This window comes from Salvelinus namaycush, chromosome 27, assembly GCF_016432855.1.
Source record: "Salvelinus namaycush isolate Seneca chromosome 27, SaNama_1.0, whole genome shotgun sequence".
NCBI classification, from domain to species: domain Eukaryota; kingdom Metazoa; phylum Chordata; class Actinopteri; order Salmoniformes; family Salmonidae; genus Salvelinus; species Salvelinus namaycush.
Window position 1 is genome coordinate 24,579,570 of NC_052333.1, and position 16,939 is coordinate 24,596,508.

The window sequence follows — 16,939 nt, forward strand, 5'->3', positions numbered from 1 at the left end:
ACTGAACCCATCTCACTAAGATGACAGACACATGAAAGGAGAATGGAACATCTGCTGACCTGGCTCCTTCTTCTCCCGTTTGACCCGGGGGGCCTTGGGCTTGGCTGGGGTTGGGGCTGGTGTGTTAGAGGAGGAGTTGAGGGAGTTCTCCCCTGTTCCTCCATCTGATCCCAGTACTCCCATCTCATCATCAAACTCCAGCTTCATCACCAGATCCGCATCACCCTGAGAGGACAACACACACACAGTGATATGTCATGTCTACAGCCTGAAAACACACTGAGACCAGCGCAAACAATGGAGTTTTATTTTGTGATGGAGTTATACAGTTTAACTATGGTCATAAGGCATTGATAAGTGATATTCTTCAAGAATCAATAGGTATAAATTAAAAAATTTAATTAGCGAAATTGTCATAAAATACCACAGACTGGGCCTTTAATAATGAGGCATAATCCATTTTAAAAAACAAAATGTGTTACCTTCTTCTTCTTGGTCATCTTCTTGGAGGCGTCAGTCTTCATGGCCTGTGTGATGGTGGGTACAACCCTGCGGCCGTACGGCGAGGGTAACGTTTCCTCCAGGTGTAGTTTCTTCACCTTGGGCTTGCCCACCTTGCCCTTCACCAGCTTGGTGCCTTTACCTGCACATATGTCTGCCTGCTCCTGGGCCTCGATTTTCTGTCGCACAGACGGGGAGAGAATACACCCGTCACCTTTTGTAAATCGTGTAAGTCACTTATATTGAGGTGACATCAATGTTGACGGTTTACAATGAAAGAAGATAATAAAACCCAAACAAAATAAATTACTTTTCTACAAATAGAACTGGCTTTAGTAAGGCCAGGAGAAAGAAACCCTGAAGGTAACCGACCTCCTCAACAAAAGCAGTCTCACACAAGCAGGTAAAATCACAGTGGTCTCTTCTTAAACAGTGACTCAGAGATGAGTGGCACCACTGCATGTAGAGCTAGTACCACTCACATCCAGTTCTTCAATGAAGACAGCCAGGTCTTCCTTCCACAGGTCCTCAGGAGACTTCCTCTGCAGCTCATTCAACTCTCCTTTCTGTTGAACAACACACACTCAGTTGATTAAAGATATGGTGCTAGCAACAATAAGGTTGTGGGTTCATTTCCCGCCAGGACCACATACACATACTAAAAAAGTACTGATATGCCTCAAGAACAGAACACACACAACCGTTAGAAGACCTTGCCTACTTGTGTAATGGTGTGTAATGTTGCTGCAAATTAATAGCCTTTTGGGGACGATAAAGATATTTTGAATTGAAGTCCTTGACAGTCGGGTGTCTACACGCTTCCTCTCGGAGTCAGCAGTCAGTACCTTGATGTCTCTCTGTCGGAGCAGCTCGTCCACCTTCTCCTTGGACAGGCACCACAGAGGCATGTTGAGGATGTAGTTGAAGTTTGGTCCCGACGACGACCCAGAGTCCACAGAGCTGTCACTGTTGTTACCATCACGATCGTCCTCCTCCAGAGCCTATAGAGAGAGACCAGGAAGACACATAGTCCCAATAAGAATACAGGGTATTGAAGCGTCAAGCGGTCTCAGCCAATCAGAGGGCTGAATGATGGACAGTGGCAGGATGCTAACAGTACCTTTTCCTGTGCCTTGGTCCATGCCGCCACCGGGTCCGACTCAAAGCCTTTCTGCACCAGCATCCTGATCAGTTCCCTCTTAGACTTGTTCTCTGTAGACAAACAGTAATATATCAGTATTCTATACCAAATTGCAAACTGAAATAAAGAATCCTTCCCTTTGAGAGAGAGAGAGAGAGAGACATGCAGGTAAAATTCTCACCGATTGTGATCTTTCCTTCGATCTTCTCCAGCACAAATCGTGCCTGATTGGACAGTTTGGAAGCCTCTGCCCCCAGGCTCCCCACTAGCCAATCCTTCCTCAGCTTGTAGTAGTGCAACCGCAGCTCAAAGAACTCCTTGAGAATGTCCTGGACCGAGTCATACCTCTTCAGACAGCCCATGTGGTCAAACAACACCTGAGGGGAGAAACTTCTTCAGACACCTCTCCTTTCCACAATAGAAACACTAAAACTGGTTAAAACCATGGAACACTTCAAAATGTTCTTCACTTTAAGATGAAAGATTCATTCCAAAGAATCCCATCATCCCAGACAGATGTGATTCCTATAAGAGGAGTCCTCTATATACACACAAAACAGCACTTCATCCAAAGAGGTGTGAGTCAATACAGGTATCAGTTCAACTCAAATACAGAGTAGGGACTCATATAGGGCACACCGTAGCAAAACCTTTTGCAACGGATAACGAAAATAAGCATTTATGATTGGACAAGCTCAGGTAGTTTCTCCCCGTTTCAGTCCATTTTCTTAGTGAATAGGACCCAGATTTGAGGAGGGGTACTAACCATGGAGTTGCAGGTGAGGCTGGACTGTAGCTTGAAGACTTTGTGTAGTCCAGCAGCCTCGGCCTGGGCCAGCTTCTCCTCTGACATGCGGACTACAAACTTGACGGTTTGGTCCGTGTGGTACTCCTTATAGTCATTAATCAGAGCTGGAGTCTTCTCTGTCCCCTGGAGCATGGGCTCTAGTACCGACTCCTTGTAGGCCTGGGGGGAGGGAGGGAGAGATAGAGAGAGGGAGGGAAAAGGAGAGAGAGGGGAGGAGAGAGAGGGAGGGAGGGAGGGAGAGAAAGTCCATTACAAAAACTAACAAACAATATCACAGCACAGAAACAACATGTCAATATATCCTTCATTCATTTATGAATTCAGTCAAAGCAACAAGATGACCAGAAGTGCTGGACAGGTGTGATGTATCCTGCAGTAGTGTACCTGTGTCCAGGTGCGAACGGGCAGCTCAGTGATCTCAATGGTGTTCTTGTCCAGCACAGAGATCTCGCCACTGACCATGTACTGGTTCTGACCCAACTCATGGATCACTCCTTTAAAGTTCTTATAGCTGGGCAGCTGGGAGAGGAGAGAGGTAGGAATATTCAGTCAGCCGTTATTATGATACAGTACATGACCTACTCATTATAGGATTACATCTGATTATAACTGACCAACAGCAGACACAGAAAGTTGGTGGTTTATCCAATTCTACTCAAAAATGGGTTTTAGCTAAATGTTTTAATGTATAACGGTATCAATCTACACAAATATTATCTGAGTTGATATGTTTTTAGCAATAAAATCCTTACACCAAATGGACAACAGTGCTGCTTGTATGTCCAAGACACATTTCCCCTCTGGCACAATAAAGTTGATCTTATCTTATGCAATCAATTAAGTTTCAAACTTCCAAATGTTCACCATGGGCAGAGGGTCCTGCATGTTGAGCATGCGGTACAGGTTGTTGACTATCTCTCTGTGGTCGTAGTTGGGGATCTTGCAGGCCCAGCCCGTCCCGATGCCCTCGGCCCCGTTCACCAGCACCAGAGGGAGGATGGGGATGTACCACTCTGGCTCCACCTTCTGGTTGTCATCGAACAGGAACTTCAGCAGGCTGGAGTCCACCGCCGGGAACAACATCTTGGCCAGGGGACTGAGGAAGTCACATTACTTCATAATAAATACATGTTTTAAGCATTTTGAGTGTGTTTTATGAAAGGTGATGTATAAAGAAAGTTGACATTAAATGTATCATTAACCTTTTTTTCACTTCTTTTGTTTTAATCAAACAGGTATTACTGCACTTCAGGATGGCCCATACAAATCATACAAGTAGTAGACTTAGACAATTATGTTTTGACCTTTGACCCTGGGAGGCTTTACCTGAGCATGGTGAAGATGTAACGGGGGCTGGCAGCGTCCTTGCCCCCGTTGATGCGGGTACCAAACTGACCCAGCGGCTGCAGAATGTTCACGTTGTTGCTGCCCACAAAGTTCTGGGCCAAGTTTACAATCGTCATCAACAGGGATTGCTGGATGATCACACACATACAGAGGCACACGTGTCAAAACAATGTTTTTGTACCCATTATCTGTAAACAGTATTGATTTAAAGTGGAAGATAGTTAAGTATATTTCCTATAGCTGTGTAAATATATTTCCTATAGCTGTGTAAATATATTTCCTATAGCTGTGTAAGTATATTTCCTATAGCTGTGTAAGTATATTTCCTATAGCTGTGTAAGTATATTTCCTATAGCTGTGTAAGTATATTTCCTATAGCTGTGTAAGTATAATTCCTATAATTCTGTAAGTATATTTCCTATAGCTGTGTAAGTATATTTCCTATAATTCTGTAGGTATAATTCCTATAGCTGTGTAAGTATATTTCCTATAGCTGTGTAAGTATATTTCCTATAGCTGTGTAAGTATATTTCCTATAATTCTGTAAGTATAATTCCTATAGCTGTGTAAGTATATTTCCTATAATTCTGTAAGTATATTTCCTATAGCTGTGTAAGTATATTTCCTATAATTCTGTAAGTATATTTCCTATAGCTGTGTAATTATATTTCCTATAGCTGTGTAAGTATAATTCCTATAGCTGTGTAAGTATAATTCCTATAGCTGTGTAAGTATAATTCCTATAATTCTGTAAGTATAATTCCTATAATTCTGTAAGTATATTTCCAATAATTCTGTAAGTATAATTCCTATAGCTGTGTAAGTATATTTCCTATACCTGTGTAAGTATATTTCCTATAGCTGTGTAAGTATATTTCCTATAGCTGTGTAAGTATATTTGTAAGTATATTTCCTATAGCTGTGTAAGTATATTTCCTATAGCTGTGTAAGTATATTTCCTATAATTCTGTAAGTATATTTCCTATATTTCTGTAAGTATAATTCCTATAATTCTGTAAGTATAATTCCTATAGCTGTGTAAGTATATTTCCTATAGCTGTGTAAGTATATTTCCTATAATTCTGTAAGTATATTTCCTATAGCTGTGTAAGTATATTTCCTATAATTCTGTAAGTATATTTCCTATAGCTGTGTAATTATATTTCCTATAGCTGTGTAATTATATTTCCTATAGATGTGTAAGTATAATTCCTATAGCTGTGTAAGTATAATTCCTATAGCTATGTAAGTATATTTCCTATAATTCTATAAGTATAATTCCTATAGCTGTGTAAGTATATTTCCTATACCTGTGTAAGTATATTTCCTATAATTCTGTAAGTATATTTCCTATAGCTGTGTAAGTATATTTCCTATAATTCTGTAAGTATATTTCCTATAATTCTGTAAGTATAATTCCTATAGCTGTGTAAGTATATTTCCTATACCTGTGTAAGTATATTTCCTATAGCTGTGTAAGTATATTTGTAAGTATATTTCCTATAGCTGTGTAAGTATATTTCCTATAGCTGTGTAAGTATATTTCCTATATTTCTGTAAGTATAATTCCTATAATTCTGTAAGTATAATTCCTATAGCTGTGTAAGTATATTTCCTATAGCTGTGTAAGTATATTTCCTATAATTCTGTAAGTATATTTCCTATAGCTGTGTAAGTATATTTCCTATAGCTGTGTAAGTATATTTCCTATAGCTGTGTAATTATATTTCCTATAGCTGTGTAAGTATATTTCCTATAGCTGTGTAAGTATAATTCCTATAGCTGTGTAAGTATAATTCCTATAGCTATGTAAGTATATTTCCTATAATTCTATAAGTATAATTCCTATAGCTGTGTAAGTATATTTCCTATACCTGTGTAAGTATATTTCCTATAATTCTGTAAGTATATTTCCTATAGCTGTGTAAGTATATTTCCTATAATTCTGTAAGTATATTTCCTATAATTCTGTAAGTATAATTCCTATAGCTGTGTAAGTATATTTCCTATACCTGTGTAAGTATATTTCCTATAGCTGTGTAAGTATATTTGTAAGTATATTTCCTATAGCTGTGTAAGTATATTTCCTATAGCTGTGTAAGTATATTTCCTATAGCTGTGTAAGTATATTTCCTATAATTCTGTAAGTATATTTCCTATATTTCTGTAAGTATATTTCCTATATTTCTGTAAGTATAATTCCTATAATTCTGTAAGTATAATTCCTATAGCTGTGTAAGTATATTTCCTATAGCTGTGTAAGTATATTTCCTATAATTCTGTAAGTATATTTCCTATAGCTGTGTAAGTATATTTCCTATAGCTGTGTAAGTATATTTCCTATAGCTGTGTAAGTATATTTCCTATAGCTGTGTAAGTATAATTCCTATAGCTGTGTAAGTATAATCCCTATAGCTGTGTAAGTATAATTCCTATAGCTGTGTAAGTATATTTCCTATAATTCTGTAAGTATATTTCCTATAATTCTGTAAGGATATTTCCTATAATTCTGTAAGTATATTTCCTATAATTCTGTAAGTATATTTCCTATAGCTGTGTAATTATATTTCCTATAGCTGTGTAAGTATAATTCCTATAGCTGTGTAAGTATAATTCCTATAGCTATGTAAGTATATTTCCTATAATTCTATAAGTATAATTCCTATAGCTGTGTAAGTATATTTCCTATACCTGTGTAAGTATATTTCCTATACTTCTGTAAGTATATTTCCTATAGCTGTGTAAGTATATTTCCTATAATTCTGTAAGTATATTTCCTATAATTCTGTAAGTATAATTCCTATAGCTGTGTAAGTATATTTCCTATACCTGTGTAAGTATATTTCCTATAGCTGTGTAAGTATATTTGTAAGTATATTTCCTATAGCTGTGTAAGTATATTTCCTATAGCTGTGTAAGTATATTTCCTATAGCTGTGTAAGTATATTTCCTATAATTCTGTAAGTATATTTCCTATATTTCTGTAAGTATATTTCCTATATTTCTGTAAGTATAATTCCTATAATTCTGTAAGTATAATTCCTATAGCTGTGTAAGTATATTTCCTATAGCTGTGTAAGTATATTTCCTATAATTCTGTAAGTATATTTCCTATAGCTGTGTAAGTATATTTCCTATAGCTGTGTAAGTATATTTCCTATAGCTGTGTAATTATATTTCCTATAGCTGTGTAAGTATATTTCCTATAGCGGTGTAAGTATAATTCCTATAGCTGTGTAAGTATAATTCCTATAGCTATGTAAGTATATTTCCTATAATTCTATAAGTATAATTCCTATAGCTGTGTAAGTATATTTCCTATACCTGTGTAAGTATATTTCCTATAATTCTGTAAGTATATTTCCTATAGCTGTGTAAGTATATTTCCTATAATTCTGTAAGTATATTTCCTATAATTCTGTAAGTATAATTCCTATAGCTGTGTAAGTATATTTCCTATACCTGTGTAAGTATATTTCCTATAGCTGTGTAAGTATATTTCCTATAGCTGTGTAAGTATATTTCCTATAATTCTGTAAGTATATTTCCTATATTTCTGTAAGTATATTTCCTATATTTCTGTAAGTATAATTCCTATAATTCTGTAAGTATAATTCCTATAGCTGTGTAAGTATATTTCCTATAGCTGTGTAAGTATATTTCCTATAATTCTGTAAGTATATTTTCTATAGCTGTGTAAGTATATTTCCTATAGCTGTGTAAGTATATTTCCTATAGCTGTGTAAGTATATTTCCTATAGCTGTGTAAGTATAATTCCTATAGCTGTGTAAGTATAATCCCTATAGCTGTGTAAGTATAATTCCTATAGCTGTGTAAGTATATTTCCTATAATTCTGTAAGTATATTTCCTATAATTCTGTAAGGATATTTCCTATAATTCTGTAAGTATATTTCCTATAATTCTGTAAGTATAATTCCTATAGCTGTGTAAGTATATTTCCTATAGCTGTGTAAGTATAATTCCTATAGCTGTGTAAGTATATTTCCTATAGCTGAGTAAGAGTGTAGAACCTCTCCATGATGGTAGGCGGACATCTCTGCCACTGAACCAGCCAGCTGAGCCACCTTCACCTCCCTCTTATCATTCCTCTTCATACAGGTGAAAAGTACCTTTCTCTGACCTGGCTTCATACCTGCACACAAGATATCATCAAAAGGGGACCACCCCCCCCCGCCCCCCCACCCCCCCCCCCCACACACACACACACCCCTTCAAAAAGGGATCACAAGTGGACCGCAGGAGGAGTGGGTGTTGCAACAAAACAGCTAATGGGGATTGAAATAAACAAATAATTCTACACGCCATCATCAAAAGGAGACCACATCACACACATAAACAGAGCAGCCAGAGGACAGTGAAGAATTCTGTTAATGACAAGTTTCCAGGCATTTCAGTTCCCTTAAACTTCAAAAGCCATTTGACAACAAACACAACAAAAGCTAGAAAGACAGAACATCCAGGGAGATAGCTAGTCTAGTGCATCGCTGCATACCTACCGTCCACTAAGGATGGGATGGATCTCTCGTTGTCAGAGTTGGAGAAGAGGATGAGTTCTTTGTTGATGAAGTCGTTGTAGGAGAGGTGTTTCGCCTGTGTGCCGTACAGGTATTGCTGAGTGGGGATGATAAAAGAGATTGAGGACTTGAAATCAGGGCTATGATGTTGTTATGGTCTATCAGTACCACATGGGAGAGCGGTGTCTACTTTGCATCAGCGACCGACAGCAACAGAGTCAATTACAAAACGGTGTTCCGTACAGGTATTGCTGTAGGATGAGAGAGAAATGAACAGCGCTGTGATGTTATCAACTTCAGACCTGGCTATGATGGGATTCCCATGGGGAAAGCAGCTGCTACTTTACATCAGTGATAAACAGTAAAGAGAGTCATTTTACTAAACGTCAACAACATAACTAGGCTGATTGGCGTGTTTTTGGGGAATATTTCCATTTCAATGCTTAGGATATGTGAGGAACACTGACAGCAGAACTCATCAGATGCTTGTGAATCAAAGGAGCCAGCTAGAAGACTCTAAACAAGCTGTGATACGTCATGGTCCAAGTAACTCCCATGGTGGAGAGATGCCTGTTTGACAGACAGACAAACAGACAGATCTAAAACAGTCTACGTCCTCTTCCTTTCATCAAACTCCAATATCCAACAGTCTCTCACAGGGTGCATCTCAATAGTCTGTTGCTTCCTCTCCACGCCTCCTTTCCTTCATCTGCCCTGATGTGAATGATCTGGACAGTCTCTCACAGCGCAGATGGAACCTAGCACACTCGTGTGCTGAGAAACCACTGTAGAGACTTGAAGATTTACTCTATAGGAGGTATGCAAAACGTGTTATAGTGGCTGTATTTCAGCCTGCTTGAATGGTAAATGGCACAGATACACATGAAAACATGAAATTACCCCGGGAATCGACAGAATATCCCTCAGAGATGCACAAATATGATATAACATTAAAAATGGGTGAATCTTTTCTTTAAGCAAGGTGGGCTAACAGTATTCTGGTATGCAGGAGACCCAGGTTTCAACCCAGTCGGTCACACAGTTAGCCCCACCCACCTCTGGCAGGCCGTGCATCCTCCTCTGTCTCCTGTCCTCCATGAAGTTGGTGAGCCACTCCTTCCTGTCGTCAGTCTTCTTCTTACTGAACGCCTAAAGACAGACAGCAATGGATAGATCACTGTTAGTGTCAGTCAAATGACATCACTGTCAGTCCCCCCTCCATTTGACAAGGATTTCCCAAGCAGAGCATAGACAAATAAAGTCCAAAACCATCTTGTGTAAGTTGATAGAAGGTTGGGTAATACATTTTGTACGACAGCAAAACTAGCTTGATGAATACATTCGTCTAGCCATTTTTCAGTTAACTTTAACTTTTCTATCTATTTTCTGTATATTTAATGAGAAACTATTGAAAGACCATGATAGGGAAAAAGGAGAGAGAGTGGTGTCCATGGTAAACCCACCAGTGTGATGGCAGCATCGTCCTCTGTCCCGGCGTATCTAAACATGATCCGGTGTTTCTCCATGTCTGCAAAGTACTCCTTGGCCTCCTTGCTTGTACTGGTACCCAAACCTGGAACACAAATAAACACAAACCTTTTTCACACTATCATGCCAACCCAAACTGTACTGAGCTGGCTCAGATATGTTCAGCATGGTCCAGCAACTATGGTGGACGTATATTCAGGCCAGCACAGAACAGCTTGGCTCGAATTGCCTCGGTAGTGTGGAACCGAATAGATTGGTTAACAATAATGGTTAGTTTGGAGGATTATCCACATGTGATGAACAAACCTTTGTAGTACTTTATATGCCAGGTTTTAAAGTTGACCGTCTGTTTCTTCCATTCGTCAAACTCTGGAATGCTGTAGAAAGCATGCTCCTGTTTATTCTTGTTCACCTGCAGGAAAGAGTTAAAAGCAGCATTAGAACCATGGTTGCTAGCTTTAAGCCAAGCCCATCTAAACAGTGTCCGCTTATGGCAACTGACTTCAAACATCGGCAGTCACGACTGTGTCATGTAGTCCTATGATGGAGGTTTCAGCCGGTGTATATTTGCAAACAGTGAAGAGTTTGGGCCAAGGGGAAGTGGTAGGGAGAAAATTGGGACCAGCTGTACCAATGTATGAGTCTTACTTTGACGATAGGCGTGATGAACTCCTCCAGAAAGGTGTGTTTGAGCAGGGACGGCCAGTTGTGATGGAAGAAATTGATGAGCAAACCCTTGATATGGGAGCCATCCTGATCCTGTCAGCAGATCATCAACACAAAGAAACATTCTATTAGGATGGATTGTTATGACCCAAGGGTACATCCAAAATGATACCCTACTCCATATGTAGTGCACTACTTTTGGAGCACTACACCATACTATATAGGGAATAGCACGCCATTTCAGATTAACCTTAAGAGCATGGATAATGTATGAAAGATGCTTTACGCTCATAGTTATTACAATTATTGATTATGATGATAATTGCAAGACATGGGTCAATTGTAGACGTCAGTCGTTGGTGGGATTGATTAAGTGTTAGAACCTGATCGGTCATGATCATGATCTTGCCGTAGCGTAGGGATCTCAGAGACTCTGGGTCTTCGTAGCTCTTCTTGTACTGCAGACCCACGATCTTGATGATGTTGTTGATCTCTGCGTTCTCCATGATCTGGTGGGAAAGAGAAACATGGCCGTGTCAGTGTTTCCCCTACCTGACTAAGGCAGGATGGGCCACCTTGGCTCTGGTGGACTTAACCCAAAAGAGTTTGGCTTCAGCTGATCTTAATAAAACAATTATGTTGATCGGAACGGTCCTTGCGCCACTTTTGACAAACGATCTACGTAAATCCCTTGAGTATTTATTTGTTTACAAGATTTATCATTTTGGTGTACGCTCGAGATATTAATCATCTCGATTGTAATCACTCATACACAATCCCAGCCCAATCTGACCACTCTTTAGACACTAACCTGACACTAACCTGTTTGTGTGTGGCCTCTCGTACGTTCAGAATTTTTCCTCGTAGTGGGAAGACACCATAGCGATCTCGCCCAATGACACCAAGGCCAGAAACGGCCAGGGACTTGGCCGAGTCTCCCTCAGTCAGGATCAGAGTGCATTCTGACGAGTGTTTACCACCTGGGGGTGAAGACGGAGGTAAGACGCGCAGTTCAGTGTGTGTTTAAACAATTTAGTGTTTCCCCTCATTTTTTATAAAAAGGGGTGGGCCCAACAACCTAGCTCTGTTCCCCCATCCTAATTTAAAGTCTTCAACTAGTTTCAATATAAATATTGGCAAAAGAGGCCCTCTTGGTGGATAAGTAGATTAGCAACATCGTAGGGCTTATGCACAGAGAGCAGTGTAGTTGTGGTTGTCTTACCGGCATCGTTGGCGTCGTCAAGCTTGGGGATGCCTTTAATCTTGCTGTACTTCACTGAAGAACACTTCTTGTTGAGTTGTGTCTGGGCCTTGAACTTCACCCAGTTCAGGATACTCTCCACAATGCCACAGTTGGTCGCCTGCAGACAAAATCAAGAATTGAATATGATATATCATTGTTTAATATTCCAGGTGAACCGAGAACACAAGGACCTGGAACTGATTTTACAGATCATATGATATCAACTCAATGTAAATAACTTGACTTTCTCTGTGAGGAAACAGTGTATGTGAAGAGTGAAGGCCCAACATCACACGAGGTAGTGATATTTCATTGTGGTAAAGAACAGTCATTTATGAAGAAGCATCTCCTTACTGCTCTGATGAACTTCTCAGACAGAGGACACTTAGAACCAAAGCTCTTGGTCTGGAGGGTCATGTTCTCCTTGGTCTGGGAGTCAAAGGTCGGGTTCTCGATCAACGCATTCACAAACACCCAGATGTGGTTCTTCACCTGAGTCAGACAAAAGTAAAGCACTAAGATTGTAGCTGAACGTTACATTAAGTTGCTCTTATCCCAGTTCACTAACAATGGAATTACTAGTAACACTATTGTAGTAACACGATAGTAATAACACATTAATAAGATGGTAATAACTAACCTGGAAGGGTTTGACTGAGACACCAGCTTTGTTCTTCTTCTTCACCACTTCTATCAGCTTGGCTACGATCTGGTCCACCACGTAATCAATGTGTCTGCCACCCTGAATGACACAAAACAAGCAGTATAGTACATAAAACATGTCTGATGTGGTTGAAATTGATTCAAGTCATACTACAACATGTGAATAGCATCAAAATGAACATGCATCCCAGTATATTTACACATGAAAAAACACACTTAATTTGTCCATTATTCCTAGATTGGTCAAGTCGTAGTTTTCCAAATCAAAGGGTATAGTTCTGGTAATATAACAGACTGTTTTAACAACATAATTCCCTGAGGGGATGTTACCTTGGTGGTGGCGATACTGTTGACGAAGCTGATCTGTTGGAATCCCTTCTCACTCATAGTGAGACAGACCTCCCAGCGCTCGTTGACCGACTCGTTGACCACCTTCAGGGCCACGCCCACCTCGTCCAGCTTGTCCTTCACATACAGGTCCACATAGCTGCGGAACCCTGTCACCTGGGAGGAGAGGGAAAGGACAGGTGAGAAGAGCCTACACTGGGTTTGGATTGTGGCTACGGTTCTGGAAAAGTTATTAGCAAATGACACTGTATTGAAACAGGTGTAGTGAAATGAGCCGTTTTATTTCCTTTCAAAATGTTTCGCCCAGGGTCTTCCAAGACTTGGCACCTTACGTACAGCATGTATTCTGTGTATATGGGACATCCCATCTTACTATGTGTGATTAAATGGGGGGGACTTACAGGGAGTTTCTTCCCGTTGAGCATGACTTTGATGCCCTTGCAGGACCCAGCGATGTCGTAGGCCCTCTTGGTGAGCAGAGCCACGATGTCCTTGTCCAGCTTCTCCATCTTGAACTTGGACAGATCCGGCTGGAAGGTCACGCACGTGAAGTCGTCCCCGTCAAAGAACTTGATCTTGGGGTCGCTCGTCTTCCCCATGTTGTTCTGCCAAGTCTAGGGAGAGGGAGAAAAAGGGGGAGAGAGATTGTCATGAAATGTACTACATTCTTCACATGTTAAGGAAACTAGAATGAATCATGAGGTTGTATTGTGAAATTCCATCAAAGAGATAAGAGTTAATAAAAAGCCATGTGTAACTGATTGAACAAACTATCACTATTTTGATTAGTAATTTCACTGAAAGTGACAATTATAGGACAAACCACAAAAACCATCTGGTTTATGAGAAATTACAGAAATCCCCCAAAACTATGTAGAATCCTACAATATCAACGTAGAATCCTGAGAGACCACACCTGACAGTGAGAATCAACTCATACTCACCCCCTCACATGTTTACAAGTCACATACTGTACTCCTACAAAACATCAACTGGTGCTTAGCTGTTTGAAGAACACTCTTTTCAAGGTTGACTAAACAACAGATGTCAATCACGCTGTGCTTTCTGGTCGTCTGTACCTGTTTGAAGCTGTGTTTGTACTCCTTGCAGGCGGTTTCCACTGTGAACTTTGTGCTGAAGATGTTACAGAGTTTAGCACCGTACCCGTTCCTTCCACCTATAAGGAAAACAGAAGGGAGACGTGCTTTCATTCGTGGAGAGATTGACCTATAGTCATTCACTAATTCCAGTGTAGTGTTACTAAGCACTGCAAGGGGAACTACAAAACTATTCACCTATTCAGTAGCTAAACATTTCAGGTTAGACGTTCTGTCTAAAGCTTTATCGAAACCATATGAAATGTTATTACATAAAGGGACAAAGAATAATGAATAAATGAATTAGATTCTCGTTTTCAGAGTGATTTTTTCCACCTGTGACTTTCTTCTGCTCGTCGTCGTAGTTACTGGAGGTGAGGAGGTGTCCGAAGATGAGAGCGGGAACGTACATCTTCTCATCTTTGTGTTCCACCACGGGGATGCCTTTACCATTGTTCCAGATGGTGACGGTGTTGGACTCACTGAAGGAAGAGAGGAGGAGGAACAGAGGAATAAACAAGGAGGTGGAAGAACTTCACAGGACAGACAGAATAAGCTGTACTAATCTTTACATTAAGATCATAAATAAAATATTTGTAAATTTAAAAAAAATAATAATAAGATTAAGATGTAAAATTATATTTAGTTCAATAAATATAAATTTAGCCAGACCTTTCTGACATATAAACATCAACATTTTACAATACTGCAACCAATCCCCATTTGCCAAACCAGTGGATTTAGGGTTGTGATTTTAAGAGCAACACAGCAAAACTAAATAAGCCCAACGTGTGATGATTTAAGCTCTGGAACGGGGCTCCAACATTCATATAAAACCATTAGAAATTTCAGCCCTTGAGAGCAACAGAGGAGAGGAAAGGAAAAAGCACAGAGAGATATGAAAGGGCAGGGTACATGCAGACAGGCCTGGCCTCACAGGGAGGAGACAGGGAAGCTCTCTGAAGGACACTCTGACGTTCAGCAGTCTGCTGTGTGTGCAGATTGCTGTGGATGTCGTGCCGTAGGTGAACAGCATGTTAAATGAGCTCCCTGAATTGCAGAGCCGACTGTTCATTAAGACCTCTCTCCCTCTCCAGAAATCTATCAGCCTCCACCACAACTCCCTGCTGCTAGCTAACACTGTGCCTAAGATCAACGTACGGCTAAATACCCCGCAGAACCATGCACAACGCTGGCTTTAAAACACACACACATCACAGTGGGCATATCACAAACAAAATGGATGCTCCGCATTTTTCAAATACATTCTCCCACAGAAAAATCTGCATGCCTTGAGAGTGCTTTCAGAAAGTATGCACACCCCTTGACTTTTTCCACATTTGGTTGTGTTACAGCCTGAATTTAAAATGTATTAAATTGAGATTTTAGTCACTGGCCTACAAACAATATCCCATAACGTCAAAGTTATGTGTTTTTTCAAAAATTGTACAAATCAATAAAAAATGAATTGCTGAAATGTCTTGAGCCAATAAGTATTCAACCCCTTTGTTATGGCAAACCTAAATAAGTTCAGGAGTAAAAATGTGGATAACAAGTCACATAATAAGTTACAAGGACTCTGTGTGTAATAATAGTGTTCAATATGATTTTTGAATGACTACCTCATCTCTGTACCCCACACATACAATTATCTGTTAGGTCCCTCAGACGAGCAATGAATTTCAAACACAGATTCAACCACAAAGACCAGGGAGGTTTTCCAATGCCTCGCAAAGAAAGGCACCTATTGGTAGAACAAAAAGCAGACATTGAATATCCCTGTGAGCATGGTGAAGTTATTAATTACACTTTGGATGGTGTATCAATACACCCAGTCACAACAAAGCTCCAGGTGTCCTTCCTAACTAAGTTGCCGGAGAGGAAGGAAACTCTTAAGGGATTTCACCATGATGCCAATGGTGACTTTAAAACAGTTACAAAGTTTAATGGCTGTGATAGGAAAAAACTGAGGATGGATCAATCACATTGTACTTACTTCACAATACTAGCCTCCTAACTGACAAGTGTACAGAATAAAAAATATTCCAAAACATGCATCCTGTTTGCGACAAGGCACTAAAGTAATACTGCAAAAAATGTGGCAAAGCAATTGTCCTGAATACAAAGAGTTATGTTTGGGGCAAATTCAATACAACACAAGCATAGTGGTGGCTTTCCACCAGACACTGGGAGATGAATTCACCTTTCAGCAGGACAATAACCTAAAACGGTTGAGTTGCTTACCAAGAAGACAGCGAATGTTCCTGAGTGGCAGAGTTACAGTTTTGACTTAAGCATGCTTGAAAATCTATGGCAAGACTTCCAATTTGACAGAGCTTGAAGAATTTTAAAAAGAATAATGTACAATCCAGGTGTGCAAAGCTCTTAGAGACATACCCAGAAAGACTCACTGCTGTAATCGCTACCAAAAGGTGATTCTAACATGTATTGACTCAGGGGTGTGATGTGAATACTTATGTAAATGAGATATTTCTGTATTCCATTTTCTATAAATGTGCAAAAAAAAATTAAACATGTTTTCACTTTGTCATTTTGGGGTATTGTGCGTAGATGGATTACATTGTTTTTCAATTCAGGCTATAACAAAATGTGGAATAAGTTAAAGGGTATGAATGCATTCTGAAGGCACTGTATATTTAGAAGGCTACTTAGTGAGCTGAACTACTGGGCTGCAGGCTTATTTTATTGGTCAACCAGAACCATTTCCATAGTAACTAACTCCGCAATTTTATTTTATCAATCACTGAAAAGCCAGTCTAAAAGCCAGTCTAGAGAGACCTACATTCTAACAGCAAAAATGGTATTTGGCTGGGGGAGCCATTGTTTTCCAATGAAGAGAAGCCGCTGCACCTACCTAGGCAGCATGCACTGCACAATTTTTAGGGGGGGCGGTGCTGCTATGCTCAAATGACTTTTCCAACACTGCTACGCATGACCTCCAGGGGAGCATACGGCTTTGCCGTCATAGAACAGGACTGTTAAACAGAACTTATGATAATGACGGATAGACGACAACTAACTGCAACAGAGGGAAGCTACTGTGCCTACCTCTGCAGCATGCACAGTAGGGGTTTTGGGC

General features: G+C 39.8%; 1 protein-coding gene across 2 annotated transcripts in view; it reads right to left on the bottom strand.

Annotated features, from left to right (window-relative positions):
- The window catches only part of LOC120022216 (DNA topoisomerase 2-beta-like), a 40,395-nt gene that overhangs the window by 12,456 nt on the left and 11,000 nt on the right, over nt 1–16,939 (bottom strand). For both annotated transcript variants that reach the window (XM_038966096.1, XM_038966095.1), the window contains exons 5-29: nt 14,176–14,321; nt 13,822–13,919; nt 13,144–13,356; nt 12,725–12,898; nt 12,372–12,473; nt 12,086–12,223; nt 11,711–11,849; nt 11,311–11,468; nt 10,872–10,997; nt 10,471–10,581; nt 10,129–10,234; nt 9,798–9,907; nt 9,391–9,483; nt 8,317–8,431; nt 7,831–7,952; nt 3,777–3,925; nt 3,315–3,546; nt 2,835–2,969; nt 2,409–2,609; nt 1,824–2,019; nt 1,622–1,713; nt 1,347–1,502; nt 984–1,067; nt 483–680; nt 60–225 (exon numbers count right to left, since the gene is read on the bottom strand). In XM_038966096.1, coding sequence (XP_038822024.1) covers nt 60–225; nt 483–680; nt 984–1,067; nt 1,347–1,502; nt 1,622–1,713; nt 1,824–2,019; nt 2,409–2,609; nt 2,835–2,969; nt 3,315–3,546; nt 3,777–3,925; nt 7,831–7,952; nt 8,317–8,431; nt 9,391–9,483; nt 9,798–9,907; nt 10,129–10,234; nt 10,471–10,581; nt 10,872–10,997; nt 11,311–11,468; nt 11,711–11,849; nt 12,086–12,223; nt 12,372–12,473; nt 12,725–12,898; nt 13,144–13,356; nt 13,822–13,919; nt 14,176–14,321 — 3,560 coding nt within the window. The remainder of the gene's footprint in view (nt 1–59; nt 226–482; nt 681–983; nt 1,068–1,346; nt 1,503–1,621; nt 1,714–1,823; nt 2,020–2,408; nt 2,610–2,834; nt 2,970–3,314; nt 3,547–3,776; nt 3,926–7,830; nt 7,953–8,316; nt 8,432–9,390; nt 9,484–9,797; nt 9,908–10,128; nt 10,235–10,470; nt 10,582–10,871; nt 10,998–11,310; nt 11,469–11,710; nt 11,850–12,085; nt 12,224–12,371; nt 12,474–12,724; nt 12,899–13,143; nt 13,357–13,821; nt 13,920–14,175; nt 14,322–16,939) is intronic.